Raw genomic sequence first — 13546 nt, forward strand, 5'->3', positions numbered from 1 at the left:
GACGAGAATAGAACAGATCTGTGTTTTTTTTTTCAAGGGGGCGGAAACTCTGGTATGCATGAGCAAAAGTCAGTGGCTTGACTTGGCAGAGAAGTACGCACCGGCGAGGTTTACGGGAGGAGCATGAAGACAAGGAGAGTGGTGAGGCTCACTCACTCACTATTCATTGACTACGACTGCTAGTAGTAGTTCTGCTGCTAATGGCTACTTACTTATCTACTGTGTGTGGTGTATGGACGGATAGTGGAGGTTTGGCCTTGTTCCTCCTGCCTTTCCTGCCTCCCTAGGTAGGTAGTCATCTTGTTGAATGCAGATAGATGCCCTTGCAGGTTTCCATTTGTCTCTTTTGCCGTGCTGTCCTTGTATGAAAGGGGAAATGTGCATACATCTATTCTGTTGACTATAAATAAGGGTATGTGCTGGCTGGCTGGCTGTTCTATGGGCTTGCCTATGTCTGAGGTAAATAAGAGAAGAAAGCACCGATAAATCGCACATTTTGGTGCCATGCTATGCTATGCTATGCCGTGCCATGCCATGCTGATTTTGTGTCTCTGGCTTTGCCTTGCCCGATAGGACGTAATATAAACTTACCTACCCACCTATTTACATCATCCACCCATCCATCCACCCACCTATCCATCCATCCATTGATATGATATGTGGTCACTCTTCTCCACCCTCCTCCTCTTCCTCCTCCTCCTCCTCCTCATCATCGTCGTCTATCGTCATATCAATCTGGACGCTGCTGCTCTCGCTACCATCGTCGTTATCACTACCGCTGCCATCGTCTTCCGCCTCAGCCGTCGGAGCAGGCTTGGCCCGCTGCTGCTTCTTGGCCGCTGTGCCTAGCCGCCCCGCGCCGTCGCTCTTGCGCTTCAGCGGTGACAGCGGCGCGATTATCGCTGAGTCTACATCCATGTCCGCGTTCCCGTTCCCATTCGCGTCAATCCCGGCCGCCGCGACCGCTGCCGCGTCGGTCGAGGGAGCCCACCCGCCGAAACCGCTCGTCTTGGGCGTAGCTTCAGCAGCCGTAGCCGCCGTTTCCTTTTCGGCCGCGTCTTCGCCGTCGCCGTTGGCCATGGACGCATCGTCGGGCTTGCCCGCTGCTGCTGCTGCTGCTGCGTCTTCGTCTTCGTCATGCATATCATTGTCATCGTTGTCGTCGGCCCACGCGCCGGCTGTCGCGTACGGCGTGGCGTTTGATGCCGTGGCGCCAGCGCCGGCGCGCAGCAGGTTGGTGCGCAGGACCTCGACGGCCTGGTCGCGTGGGAACTGGCCGACCAGGAACGGCAGGATGCTGGCGTAATGGCGGCCGCGGCTGTCCTTGTAGGGGTGCAGGCAGCTGGCGAGCATGGCGGGCCGGCTGCCCGCGAGGATAGCGGTGCGGTCGACGAGCCCACGTGCCTCGGGGCTGAGGTGGCGCTGCGGCAGGTGCGACAGGAGCAGCGGGAGGAGGGCCGCCGCTGCCGCTGCCGTGGCGTCACCGTGGTCGGGGCTGCTGGAGGTGGAAAAGGGGCTGGGGGTGGCTGTGGGATTTGTCGTGCCGCTGGGGGGGCCGAGGAACGCGTCGGCGTTGCCCGTCACGTTCTGCTGCGGGTGCGGCCTGCCGTTGCTGCCTTTCTTGGAGCCGTTGCTGTTGCTGTTGCTGCTGGTCGTGGAGGTGGGGGCTGAAGCTGGGGCGGCAACTTGCGGCTTGTCCTCGGAGTGGCCTGCCGCGCGCAGGAGGTCCTGGCAGCAACTCTGGATGACGGGCGCAGCCGAGTCGACTGTGAGCCGGGGGAGCATCGGGCCGGAGAGCAGGAGCACCTCCTTAGCTAGCGTGTACGTGGCTTCGCGCACCGAGCGGACGTTTCGGCTCGACTTGAAGATGCGGGCTATCTGGTCGAGAATATCGGTTGCGAGGGGCAGGGCGCCGTCTCCTAGGCGCTGGACGATGGCGGCGTGGAGGCGCATGACGGCGGCGTGGATGTCTCGTAGGACGCTCCACAGCTCGGCCTTCTCGTCTCTCCCGATGGAGGCGTTGAGCTCGACCGCGTCGTCTGAGCCCGGCGGCGTGATGAGAGTTATCCGGGAGGTCAAGTCTAGCAGCTCGCCTAGCGAGACGGCCACGGCCGACTTGGTGGGCGTCCGGAAATGCTCTGCTAGGAACTCCAAAAGACCGACGAGTCTCTCTGCGCCCGCCTGCAGGCCCGTCCAGGAAGGGAACTCGTCGGCCGAGACGCCGCCGCCACACGGTTCCAAGTCTGTCCGGACTGGTTGGCTTATGTAGCCGGTGCTGGACTCCCACGACTCGTGCACAGCTCGGAAGACCTGGTCAGCGGTAGCATGGCAGCTTTTGACAGACAGGCGCATGGCGCGGATCCAATCCTCTCCGCTGCCGTCTTTGGGCGCGGTGCAGTGCAGCAGAATCAGCAGGCGCCGTGCGCTCTCCTTCAGGGTCTGAGGGGCCACCAGAGGGTCCGAACAGGTCGGGGCCACGTAGGCGCTGAAGATGGCAATAATCTGCGCTCGGAAAGGCCGCATGGTCGTAGGATACAGAACAATGAGCTTGGAGAGAGCAGAGGCGATGGTCTCGGCGACTGCTGCCGATATCCTGAGCGGCTTGCCCGATGCTGGAGGCTTGACGAGCTGCAGGCAAGCCGTGATGAAGCTGGGGAGGGTAGGGGTAGCCATCTCTCTCACCAGGGTCGGATAGTCCTGTAGCAGCATGTATATTCTCGTCAAGGTGACGATGCACAGCTCCTTGGAGGCAAGAGGGTCGGGTTTCTGGCATTGTTTAGCCTCGTGTGGGATTCAGGGGAAGGGGAAAGGAGAGAGAACGTCCTACCTGCAGCACCGAGATCAGACCCCGTATCCAGGGGTCCGACGCCTTCAGAGTTTCCCACCCGCCCACATCAATGACGGCCTTGATGAGACAGACAGCAGCAAAGCGGCCAGCGGGGCTCTTGCCGGTCAGTAGGGTGGTGATGTGAGTCTTGAGCCTGTGGACGAGCACCGGGGCCTCGGACGTCTTGTCCTTGCCCTTTGCCTCCTGGGCAGCCGAAAGGGGCTCGCCGCAGCGCAGCACATGGCTGACGAGCACCGGGCAGAAGCGCGGGAGGTCGTCAGCCGGCGTTGAGGCGAGACGGCGGCATAGCACGCGCAAATCTGTTGGAACAGACATTTTCGCGGTTGATTGCCAGCGGAAAAAAATGGAGAAACACCTGTGATTTTGTTAGAACAGGGTGTTTATTGGGAAATTAGGAGGCTCAGTATTCGTTCAATAATATTCTGTTTTTGTGAAGTTTGTCATGCTGAAGTGAAGGTAGGAAAAAAGAAAACAAGACCGAAAGACTGAAAAAAAGGTGTTGGACGACGACCGTGATGATACACAGATGAGGGCTCGTACACAAACCAATAAGCGTCGCAACGAACCCAGAGAGATCAGGTACTCACCGCCGAAGAGATGCAAGTTTGTAGAGTCTGGGAATGCCTGTTGTCTTTCTCTCAGAATTCGAATGGCTGTTCCTCGAAATAACCTAGGAACAAGGATGCACTGGAACTCGTGAAGGCACTTCCCGTTCAAGAAACTTTTTTTCGTCTCAGAAGGCTTGTTCCAGGCGGCAGGTACCGAGACAGCAGGGTGCGCAACCCACCTTTCACGCCAGTCCGTAACGACCCCTGCAATGCTCGAACGCCTGCTTAGAGCTGGCCAATCTCTAGCCGTCGTTGGCTGAGGAAATCGGGGCCCGGCATCATCGCGTCGGCACCCCCAAATCCAATCCCAAGTTTTTGCCCGTGTCCGCTACACTAGCAACCACCTCCCTCAGGTCCATAGCTTTGCCGTCGTGGCTCTACATGCGCCTCGTTTTACTCCGTAATAAGGTATTGTTATCCTTCCCGTCCTCCACTCCATCTTCCAGCTTGGCCAACGTCTCTGTGCTCTTCTTACATTAGTCTGTTCGTTGTTGACAATTCCCACTGAAAGCCTCCCGTCTCTCAGTCCCCATCCCACCTCCCCTCCCCAAATTTAGTTCGCGCACCTGCCCGCACCGCCATCTCGAGAATGCTGCGTCCGCATTCCCCTGGCTGTAAAAACAAGTCATCGTAGTGCGTGCCTGCTTGCAATACTCCAGAAAATATGGTAAACCAACCTGGCACCTCACACCCCCGCCCTCCCCTCCCTGGCCGCTCCTCCAAAGTCGAAGTCGCTAACTCAAAATGCTGTCCCGCCCGCCAATTAGCCCGACGCAGTAAAAGCTGCGCATTACCTGCAACAGCTCGACGATGCCCGCTGTGAGGAAAACTGGGATGCCGTGCCCGAACTGGTCCGCAAGGTGCGGAAGCATGCTCCCAATCGGTCCTGTAAGTTCGGCAAAGGCGCCATTCCGCCCTCTCAACTAGCACTGACACTGACCGTCGCTTGCACCGAACAGGCCTCGCGTTGACCGCTCTCGCCGAACGAGTCATCACCAAGGCTGGCAAGAAGACAGGCGAGCGCCCGTCGACTGCTGGCGACACGGCCGGCCTCGACATCTCGAACCACTTGCCCGACCTCCTCGGCGGAATCGAGACCGAAGACGAGTTCCCCCAAGACCGGTTCCAGGCCAAAGTCTGCGTTGGCTGGGCGCACTGGGTCCTGAAGGACTACGCCCTCGCCTTGTCTCGCCTGCCCAGGAACTTCGACAAGGAATACCCCCTATACGATGGTCTCGACGCCCTCTCCGAGTGGACTATGGTCTGCGCCCTCAAGTCGTCGTACCTCCGCGCAAACTGTCTGGCGCGCGGTGGACAGCGCGACAAGGCTCTCGAGGCCTTCGAGTCGGCCCTGCCCTCGCTCGCCGGCGTCTGGACTACGAAGCCTGCTCGCCAGCAGCTGCGCTACTGGGCCGAGCTGTTTCTGACAGAGTACTGCATGTTGGCCGGCCAGGCAGTCCGCGACAAGGAAAAATCGCTCTCCACGTCCAACTGTCTCGCCTCCTTCCGCACCTGGTCCAGGTACTGGGCCGGCAGCAAAGGCGGCCCGCTTCCAGGGGGTCACGGTTTTCGAGGGTCTGTGCCTAGGCGGCAAGTGTGGTCCGAGTATTACTTTGCTCTATCCGAGATCCTCCGGCAGGACCTGCCCTTCCCCACCGGCCACTCTCCGCCCAACAACGAGGTTTCCGCTAGGAACCAGCTACGCGCCGAGCTCAAGAAGGTCGAAACCATCTACCAGGGCCTGCTTTTCACCGAGACCCGGTTTCCCAGGGCCGACGAGCAGAGAGCCGAGGTGGAGGAATTTGTTCACCGCATCATGAGCAACTGGGCCATCCTGAACGGGCGCGGATGGAAGGAACAGGACCTCGGCGCGGGCGGTCGGGAGTCGCTCAGCCACGGGGTCCTCGACACGCTGTACGGGGCTGCGACAAAGACGTACCACTCGACAGCCGTTCTGCGCCATCTCTTCACGGTCCACCTGGCCGTTGCCGAGTTCGACCTCGCTTTCATGTCCTTCAACTCGTGGTTGGAGCTCGTGAAGAAGGGCAAGATAAGAGTCGAGACGACTGGCCACTACGAGCCCGCCCTCGACGACGACGGGACCATGCTCGAGACTATCTCCGCCTGTATCGCGGCTCTATGCCGATACGGCAGTATGGATGCTGCGGAAAAGGCGCGCGGCCTAGCTGCTGAACTCGAGACGTGGATCGAAAAGTTTGCACGCGCCGAAGAAGGCTTGAAAGTGACTGGGACTGAGGTGTCGCCCAAGATATTCGCGCTGGCGTGGCAGTCTGCCGGGCTAGCACATGCCCAGTGGGCGCGGATGACCTTTGACTCTGAATCCAGGACGCAGATTCAGGAGAAGGCCGTTCAGTGCCTGCGCAAGTCACTGTCTCCCGAGTTCGGCTCGATTGTCGACACTAGGGGCGTGTTTGCCCTCGGATTGCTCTACGCCGAGCAGCGGAAGCTGTCGGTGGCAATCGAACTGGTCAAGACGGCCCTGCTCACAGACAGGGCTGTCGGGGAGAACGAGGTGCTGTGGAACGGGCCGTACTGGCGAGAGCGGTCGCTCGTTCCCCTCTGGCATCTTCTGGCGCTTATGCTGAGCGCGCGCCAGGAGTACCTGCTGGCTTCCCGGGCTTGCGAGGGAGCGATGGAGCAGTTTAAGGATCCGTTTGTCCTCTTCGGGAGTAAGGGCCTAAGTGGACCTTACCGGAGCGACCATTTGAACGGCGCGGGCGCCAGGGACGCCGCATCTGGTGGAGACGGCCTCGTCGACGAGATGGACGACTACGAGAAAGAGGGCATTCTAGAGATTAAGATGACCCAGCTTGCCCTTATCGAGCTCGTCGACGGGCCCGCGGATGCGGTCAACGCCAGCACCGAGCTTCTTACGCTATTTCCCAGGCTCTTTGGCGAGGTGGAAGAGAAGCTGGATTTGAACCCGAAGCTGGAGCCGCCCAAAAGCTCGGCTACTACGTTGCGGAGCTTTAGGGGGAGCGTGTTTGGTACCCGGTCCGAGAAGTCTGGGCGCGCGCGGCAGAGTGTGCTGAACGAGAAGATGGAGACGATTCCCTCGAGGCCTCAAACCATGCAGACAGTCCAGAGCATGGCCACGACGGCGCCGACCGTCCAGGCTAGCAGCGAAGTGCAGGACACGGACCCTCGCTCGAGCCGGAGGTCGCAGAGGTCGGAGAGCGTCAAGAAAAGGAGCGAGTCCGGCAAGAGGAACAGTCTCCGCAAGAGGAACAGCAACGTGAGCCGGCACCGGGCCGTGAGCAGCGCCGGGGCCGACCCCGACAAGTTTTTAACGCCGTTTGACGAGGTCAACCTGCCGCAATTCTTTACCTCTGGTAAGACCCCGGGGTATGAGACGCTGGTGCCGGGGGGCTTGCGCAAGTCGGCCTCGAATGCATCGTCGCGGCTGGGGAACACCGACCCGACAGAAATCCCGGTCGGCGGCGTCGAGTCCTTCTCGCCGCTGCTGCCGTTTGTCCAGTTTCCTCAGGGCCAGAGCTGGAGGAGACGCAAGGCGCTCCTTGTCAAGGTCTGGCTGGTCATTGCCGGCTTCTACCGCAGGGCGGACCTGCTCGGCGATGCTCAGAAGGCGTGCGCAGAGGCACACAAGATTGTGCAGAGCTTGGAGGCCGACGTTTCGACCGACACCTCGGGCGCTCTCTCGGTGAGGCAGGTCGGCTGGGGCGAGCAAAAGAGCGTCGAGGAGCTCTCGGCCGATGTATGGGCGGTGGTAAGCATATTCCCTTCTGTGTCTTGTTTGATTTTATTTTGGATTTGTTCTCTATTATATGTTATGAATGCAAATTTTGGGGTGACCGGGCTGACAATATGCAACAGAAAGCCGAGCTGTCACTGGCACGCGAGAGGCCGTACCAGGCATGCGCAGATTTCGAGGCTGCGCTTACTCACTTCCCTGACCACCCGGCGGCCTCGGTCGGGCTCTCGAACATTCTGATGGACATTTACTCGGAGGACCTGCTCCCAAGCCTGGCATTTCCCGGGCTCGACTTGTGGGGCGCTTCTTCCCATGGCGCGCCGTACATGCCTAGCTCGAACACCAATGGCTCATCCTCTACCATCACGGTGCCGGTCCGCTCCAAGGCCGACAAGTTCCCGGTGCTGCCGTCGGAGCCGCTCGGCCTCGTGACCACCAAGGCTAAGGAGCCGGAGGAGCAGCCAAAGGCGAACGGGAAGCCGTTCTCGGCATTCCCATCGAAATCTGTCGCGCCTGACGCGGAGCTGCCGCCGCTCCACAAGGCAACGTCGCTGCCGCTTCTCGACCGGCTGGCGGCGAGAGACCGAGCGTATGGGCTGCTGTCGGGGCTGACGAAGCGCGGGTCCGGGTGGAACAACTCGGAGGCGTGGTTCGCGCTGGCGAGGGCCTACGAGGAGAGTGACCAGCTGGACAAAGCCAAGGACGCGCTTTGGTGGTGCGTCGAGCTCGAGGAGGGCATGGGCATCAGGGAGTGGAGCTGTGTCGGCGCGGGGGGGTACGTCTTGTGAACGTCTTGTGAGGAGGGAGAAAAATATAATGTTTCCTTTTTTCAGGTGCAGCTAATTTACGTCATTTTTTATTCTGGTTATTAGTTTTAGACTTGCACGGCTAGCTAGCTATGGTCTGAGAAGCGTGCAGAAAATATCTTTGTGGCAAGTGGAAGTATTTATTCGCTTGGAATATACCTACCTACCTATCTACTTAATTATGGGTGTTTTTGTTTGTGTCTTGCCCCTTTTTCATCCGTACCTAGCCAGCGCAAAAAAGGGAGACTGGAAAATTAATTGTGATTATTCATTGAAGCAAGCCAGAGGTACAAGCAAAAAAAAAAGCGTAATTACCCACAGGGCAAAAGAATATTCTCCTCGACCGGAATCGAGCCGGTGACCTTTCGGTATACAAATTGTCATTTACAGCCGAACGTGATAGCCAACTACACCACAAGGAGGAGTTAATTTGTTTTCGCTGTAGACGATGGTCAATAATTCGTCTCTTGGCTGGGTAGGTGGTGTCTTAATTACCCCACCTTGGAAAGTTGAACTCTCGTTCTGCCAACCTGCTGCTCTGTTGATCGTTGATTCTATATTTTGACGGGAGACTTGCATGCATTGAGTGAGTGAGTTAGTTACCAGTGAGGCTAATTCACTGCAAAATTGAGCGATCGCCACGCAAGGCTAATAACTCGCACTGCATTCTATCGCATCGCAATTCAAAGGAAGCACAGCAAGCATAAATACACTGCACAACACATAGCAAAACCTCTGAACGGGTTTATAAGGAAAACGATGCTCCCGCTCGAGCTCACCCTCGTGCTTGCCGCGACGCGCGACATGGGCATCGGCCTCAACGGCACGCTGCCGTGGACAGGCCTGAAGAAGGAGATGGCCTATTTTGCGCGCGTCACGAAGCGTGTGCCACCATCATCACCACCACCATCAGTATGTTTGCCCCACCATCATCCCATCACATTATGAAGCTATTGTAATTCTCATCCCAGGTAAACTGACTAGGAGATACTCTAGCAACAACAACAACCGGCTCTCAACGCCGTCATCATGGGCCGCAAGACATGGGACAGCATCCCGGCGCGCTTCCGGCCGCTGCGGGGCCGGCTCAACATTGTCATCAGCCGGAGCGCGCCACTCCTCCTATTTCCTAGCGCCACTGCTGTAGAGAATGCCGAGACAAATGTCGTCGTCATGGCGCCGTCGCTCGAGCAGGCGCTGGCGTACCTGCAGCAGCAGCACACTTCCAGTTCTCCATCTCATTCTCGTAATAGTAGCAGTGAAACAACACTAGGAAAGATCGGGCGCGTGTTCATCATCGGCGGGGCGCAGATGTACGACGCGGCGCTGGCGCTGCGCGAGACGCGGCGAATCCTGCTCACGCGCGTGCTGACGGATTTCGCGTGCGACACGTTTTTCCCACTGGCAGCGCTACAGCAGAATGTGAGTAATGGTGATGATGGCGAGAAGAAGAAGAAGATGGCGGGGGTGGAGGAAGAGATGCAAGAGGTTGAAAGAGAAGGGGGAGAGTGGAAGCGCCGCGGGCAGGCAGCGTTGGACGCGTGGGCGGGCGAGGCGGTGCCGGCGGGAGTGCAGGAGGAGAACGGCACGCGGTACGAGTTCCAGATGTGGGAGCGCGACTGAAACGAAGAATAAATGGCTTCTAAGAGAAAATAATGATAGCTATTATTATTATTATTATGGCTGTGGTGGGTTTTCTAAGAACGCTGGCTACGGAATAGATGGATGTATGTATGTATATCGGGGCATTGACATGTTACTATCTGGTGTGATAATAGAATAGAAATGGGCGGAAGACAGCCCCTTTTCTTTCCCAATATTTGCTACAAGAATCTCCATCCCAGCGGTTTCGTCTTGGTAGTTTTAGTTGTACAATAAAGTATATACATGTGCACTAGTGGTGATTCCCCCTTTTACTGCCTGTCTAAGATCGGTAGTGGTACATATTTTTTTCATGACCGAGACGCGCACAACAGATGCGCCGAGCTGAGCGAACCGACCTGCTATTTACTTATTTCTTGACCGCAGCGCCAGCGGCAGACTCAGGCACAGCAGCCGCCGACGACGACAGCCCCGTGGCGAGCCTATCCACCGTAGCCAGCTCTGCGCCAGCAGGAACCTCGGCAAAGACGCGCTCGCCTCCCGTAAGCAGCTCAACATCATCCATGCGCTCGAACTGAACCAAACAGGCACGAATCCAGCTCACGACCGCCGCAAGCGCACGCAAATCCACGTCGGCGCGGGCCTTGTACAGGTTGCGCCAGACGGCCGAGGCGAGCATGGCGTCGCCGCGGACGAGGCCCTCGTCGTAGGCCAGCAGCAGCCCGCGCCACTGCACGAACAGGTCGCGCAGGAAGCGCTGGCGCACGCCGCCCGACGCCATGGCGTGCGCCACCACCATGCGCTCCTCGGCCGCCGCGAAGAAGTGGTCGACCAGCTGCGACTGCCACCGCGCGTGCACGTCGCGGTCGTCGACGCACCGCATGCGCACCACTAACAGATACATGTGCAGCATGCTAACCTGCGCCCACGTGCTGAAGGTCGGGGGGAGGTCGAAGTCTGGGGATGTGTCAGTAAATATTACATTTTCTTTTTTATAAGAAGAATTATTAACAGACGACGTACCCTTGTGCCACACGCCACCGCCGCCCACGCCAATCTCCTCGCCATCAGCCGCCGTCGGCACCGTCTCGGCCTTGCGGTCGGCCGCGCTGATGGAGTAGTCGGCCTGGTGGGCGCAGGCCGCGGCGAGGCGCTCTGTGGCCTTGTACGAGGCGTAGGAACCCACCACGGCCGACTTGATCGACTCGTCTCCCGGCCGCCGCACCGCCGACGCGAACTTGCTGGCGAGGCGCTGGGCGAAGCCTCCGGCTCCTTCCTCCTTTGTGGCGGCAGCAGCAGAATCACTGCCGCTGGCCTTGGGCCGCTGCTGCTGCTGCTGTTGCAGGTGACGCGCCGCTGGTGTGGTGTGGAGGCCGCGCGCGCATGACGGTGGTGGTGGTGGTGGTCGTGCTGGCGAGGATGTGGATGCGGACACGACGGACCGTGGTGTTGATTCGACAAAGGGCTGTTGCTGTCGCAGAGACGGCACCGGCCGCCGTGGCAGCCGGCCGAGGCTCGAGCTGCAGCTGCGGCAAGCCATTGCGTGGTTGTCGTCGCGCTGGGTTGGGAGGCTGAGGTTGTTCGGATCGGCAGGTGGTGAGCTGTGCGCTGTGCTCTGTGCTTCGTGCAGCTGCTGTGAATTATTAGCTCCCCAGGTCTTTTCGTCATGCATGGATCATCAATTTTAATCGTTAAAGATTCAGGGTTAGGGTTGAGAGTGTAAATTGAACATCAGGAGAAGGGGCGAGATCCGTCTTCACGATGCAAGGAAATTCGAATATTGTCTATCTTAGACAGGGATCTAGATGTAGACAGTTTACCACCATAATACAAATATGTACAAGCACACACATATATATACAGACAGCCCTTCCTACTAATTACACAGCATCGACAGCTTCTAGTCTAGCTCGGCAAAGACTAGGCTCGCGTTTGTGCCGCCAAAGCCAAAGCTGTTGGACATGGCCACCTTGACCTGCTTGTCCTGCGCCTGGAGGGGCACGAAGTTGAACCGCGGGCCCACGCTCGGGTGGTGGAGATTTAATGTGGGCGGAAGGGCATTCTACGAGCGAGTTGAATATCAGCTGTCCGTCCCATTCCAAAAAAAAAAATAAGTTCTTACGCACCTCGGTTATGGCGAGGACGGCAAACAGGGCCTCGATGGCGCCAGCGGCCCCGAGCAGGTGCCCCACGGCGCCCTTGGTGCTGCTGACGGCGACGCTGGCCTCATCGTCGACGCCGTGGTCGCCCATCATCAGTGAGCGGATGGCGGCGGCCTCGGCGGCGTCGCCGACGTGCGTGCCCGTGGCGTGGGCGTTGATGTAGTCGACGCGGGCGGGCGCGATGGCGGCGTTGGCGAGCGCGCGGCGCATGGCCAGCAGAGCGCCCGAGCCGTCCTCGCGCGGCGCCGTCATGTGGTACGCATCGCCGCTGCACCCATAGCCGCGCAGCTCGGCAAGCACGCGGGCGCCGCGGGCGCGCGCGTGGCCGAGCTCCTCGAGCACCATGACGGCGGCGCCCTCGGCGACAATAAAACCGTCGCGGTCGCGGTCGAAGGGGCGGCAGCTGGCGTGCGGCGCGTCGTTGTATGCCGTTGACAGCGACCGCGACCGGCCGAAGCCGGCAAAGGTCAGCGGATGGATGCACGACTCGGCGCCGCCGGCCACCATAACGTCGGCGTCGCCGAAGGCGATGAACCGCGACGCGTCGCCGATCGAGTGCGCCCCCGTCGTGCACGCCGTCGTCGCCGCGTGGTTCGGCCCCCGGAACCCGTGCCGCATCGCCACGTGGCCCGCCGCCATGTTGATCAAGATCCGCGGCACGAACAGCGGCGACACCTTCTTGTAGCCCTAGAAGTCATGGTTTAATAAAGATGATTTGCGGTAGTGGAGATTAAAAATGGAGTGAATCTTACGCCTTTCTCGTACGCCACACTGGTCGAGTAAAAGTCGTCGAGGCTACCGATGCCACTGCCGAGACACACGCCGGTGGCCTCGAGGTCGGCCATAGCGGTGGGCTTCCAGCTGGCGTCGGCGAGGGCCATGTCGGCGGCGGCGGCGGCATACTGGGCGAATTGGGACATGCGCCGCTGGTCCGTGGCGTCGAGCCAGTCGGCGGACCTCCACGCGTCATCATTTTTGGTGGTGGTGTTGGTATCCCGGGGGACGAGGCCGGCGGCGGTGCTGGTCAGGCCGCGCCACTTTGCCTGAGGCTCGAGATGGCTGGCGCTGACAATGCCTGAGTCGCCTGCTAGCAGTCGTCGCCACGTCGCGCGCACTCCGACCCCCAGCGGCGAGATCGCGCCCAGGCCCGTCACTACAACTCGGCGCATTATGTTGATATTTCCATGTTTCTAGCTTTTCGGCCAGACGTTAGATAGAATGAGGCGTGAGGGTGCATACCTTACCTTAGCCCGCCGAAAACCGAACCAATGCTTGGCATTACATCGATGGGTACTAGACCCACTACTGCAAAGCCCTGATACGCCCTAGAGACTTTTGGGCGGGTTGGCGGGGTACATTTCATCCCCCAATTCGTTATAATGCAACGACACTTCTTTCACCAAAGTTAGAGTCAAAGTGCAACCACCTATTTCAGTCCTGCCCAGTCGGGTGCTGTTTAAATAATACCCGTTAGAAACCGTCTTAATTCAACCGCCTCAGCTTTTGATGGTTGCGGGCATTCTGTTGTAACCCCCCTAGAATCGGACAGCAGTGGCCATTCACGGTCTCGGGAACCACCGTCACACAGCAGCAACGAGGCGGTTAGTCTTTCGCATTGTACCCGCTGTGGAGAGGCGCTCATGTGTAGTTGTACAGTACAGCACCAAGTAGGGTAAAGAGTGAAGCTGTGGACAACAGCCCTTTTGAACCATGTCCCTGGGCGGATGGCCCTCGCGTCGAACTTCCGGGAACAAGCATGCTTTACTGTGTATATAGCTGTTCAAATG

The 13546-nt window shown here is 58.9% G+C and overlaps 5 protein-coding genes and 1 non-coding gene across 6 annotated transcripts; 2 read left to right on the forward strand and 4 right to left on the reverse strand.

Moving 5' to 3' along the window:
• Positions 1-663: 663 nt before the first annotated feature.
• Positions 664-3163, reverse strand: B0T26DRAFT_678601 (rRNA processing/ribosome biogenesis-domain-containing protein; the record flags this gene model as incomplete). The annotated part of the gene is made up of 2 exons (XM_060440247.1): positions 664-2766; positions 2828-3163. The coding sequence occupies 2 exons, from the start codon at positions 3161-3163 to the stop codon at positions 664-666; spliced, it is 2439 nt and encodes an 812-aa protein (XP_060292439.1).
• Positions 3164-3731: 568 nt separating this feature from the next.
• On the forward strand, positions 3732-8282 carry B0T26DRAFT_874288 (uncharacterized protein). The gene is made up of 4 exons (XM_060448033.1): positions 3732-4123; positions 4224-4344; positions 4416-7204; positions 7312-8282. Exons 1-4 carry the CDS (start codon positions 4121-4123, stop codon positions 7975-7977), a joined length of 3579 nt encoding a protein of 1192 aa, XP_060292440.1. The 5' UTR covers positions 3732-4120; the 3' UTR covers positions 7978-8282.
• Positions 8283-8329: 47 nt separating this feature from the next.
• Positions 8330-8417, reverse strand: B0T26DRAFT_t217. The gene has a single exon. It is a non-coding gene; the product is annotated as a tRNA-Tyr (tRNA).
• A 2-nt stretch (positions 8418-8419) lies between these two features.
• B0T26DRAFT_720550 (dihydrofolate reductase-like domain-containing protein) lies at positions 8420-9724 on the forward strand. Its single transcript, XM_060442492.1, has 2 exons — positions 8420-8907; positions 8992-9724. Exons 1-2 carry the CDS (start codon positions 8755-8757, stop codon positions 9616-9618), a joined length of 780 nt encoding a protein of 259 aa, XP_060292441.1. The 5' UTR covers positions 8420-8754; the 3' UTR covers positions 9619-9724.
• A 282-nt stretch (positions 9725-10006) lies between these two features.
• Positions 10007-11137, reverse strand: B0T26DRAFT_754394 (ubiquinol-cytochrome C chaperone-domain-containing protein; the record flags this gene model as incomplete). The annotated part of the gene is made up of 2 exons (XM_060445819.1): positions 10007-10554; positions 10621-11137. 2 exons carry the CDS (start codon positions 11135-11137, stop codon positions 10007-10009), a joined length of 1065 nt encoding a protein of 354 aa, XP_060292442.1.
• Positions 11138-11497: 360 nt separating this feature from the next.
• B0T26DRAFT_653731 (putative3-oxoacyl--synthase) lies at positions 11498-12928 on the reverse strand (the record flags this gene model as incomplete). Its single annotated transcript, XM_060438484.1, has 3 exons — positions 11498-11659; positions 11724-12446; positions 12512-12928. 3 exons carry the CDS (start codon positions 12926-12928, stop codon positions 11498-11500), a joined length of 1302 nt encoding a protein of 433 aa, XP_060292443.1.
• Between the last annotated feature and the right edge of the window lie 618 nt (positions 12929-13546).

This window comes from Lasiosphaeria miniovina, assembly GCF_030549165.1.
Source record: "Lasiosphaeria miniovina strain SMH2392-1A chromosome Unknown B0T26scaffold_6, whole genome shotgun sequence".
Lineage (NCBI taxonomy): Eukaryota > Fungi > Ascomycota > Sordariomycetes > Sordariales > Lasiosphaeriaceae > Lasiosphaeria > Lasiosphaeria miniovina.

Excerpts from the sequence above, each read along its gene's own strand:
- B0T26DRAFT_874288 (XM_060448033.1), top strand. Across the intron at positions 4,345-4,415 it reads GCATGCTCCCAATCGGTCCT|GCCTCGCGTTGACCGCTCTC; the intron begins GTAAGTTCGGCA and ends TGCACCGAACAG. Across the intron at positions 7,205-7,311 it reads CGGCCGATGTATGGGCGGTG|AAAGCCGAGCTGTCACTGGC; the intron begins GTAAGCATATTC and ends AATATGCAACAG.
- B0T26DRAFT_720550 (XM_060442492.1), top strand. The coding sequence starts at position 8,755 with ATGCTCCCGCTCGAGCTCACCCTCGTGCTTGCCGCGACGCGCGACATG. Across the intron at positions 8,908-8,991 it reads CATCATCACCACCACCATCA|CAACAACAACAACCGGCTCT; the intron begins GTATGTTTGCCC and ends GAGATACTCTAG.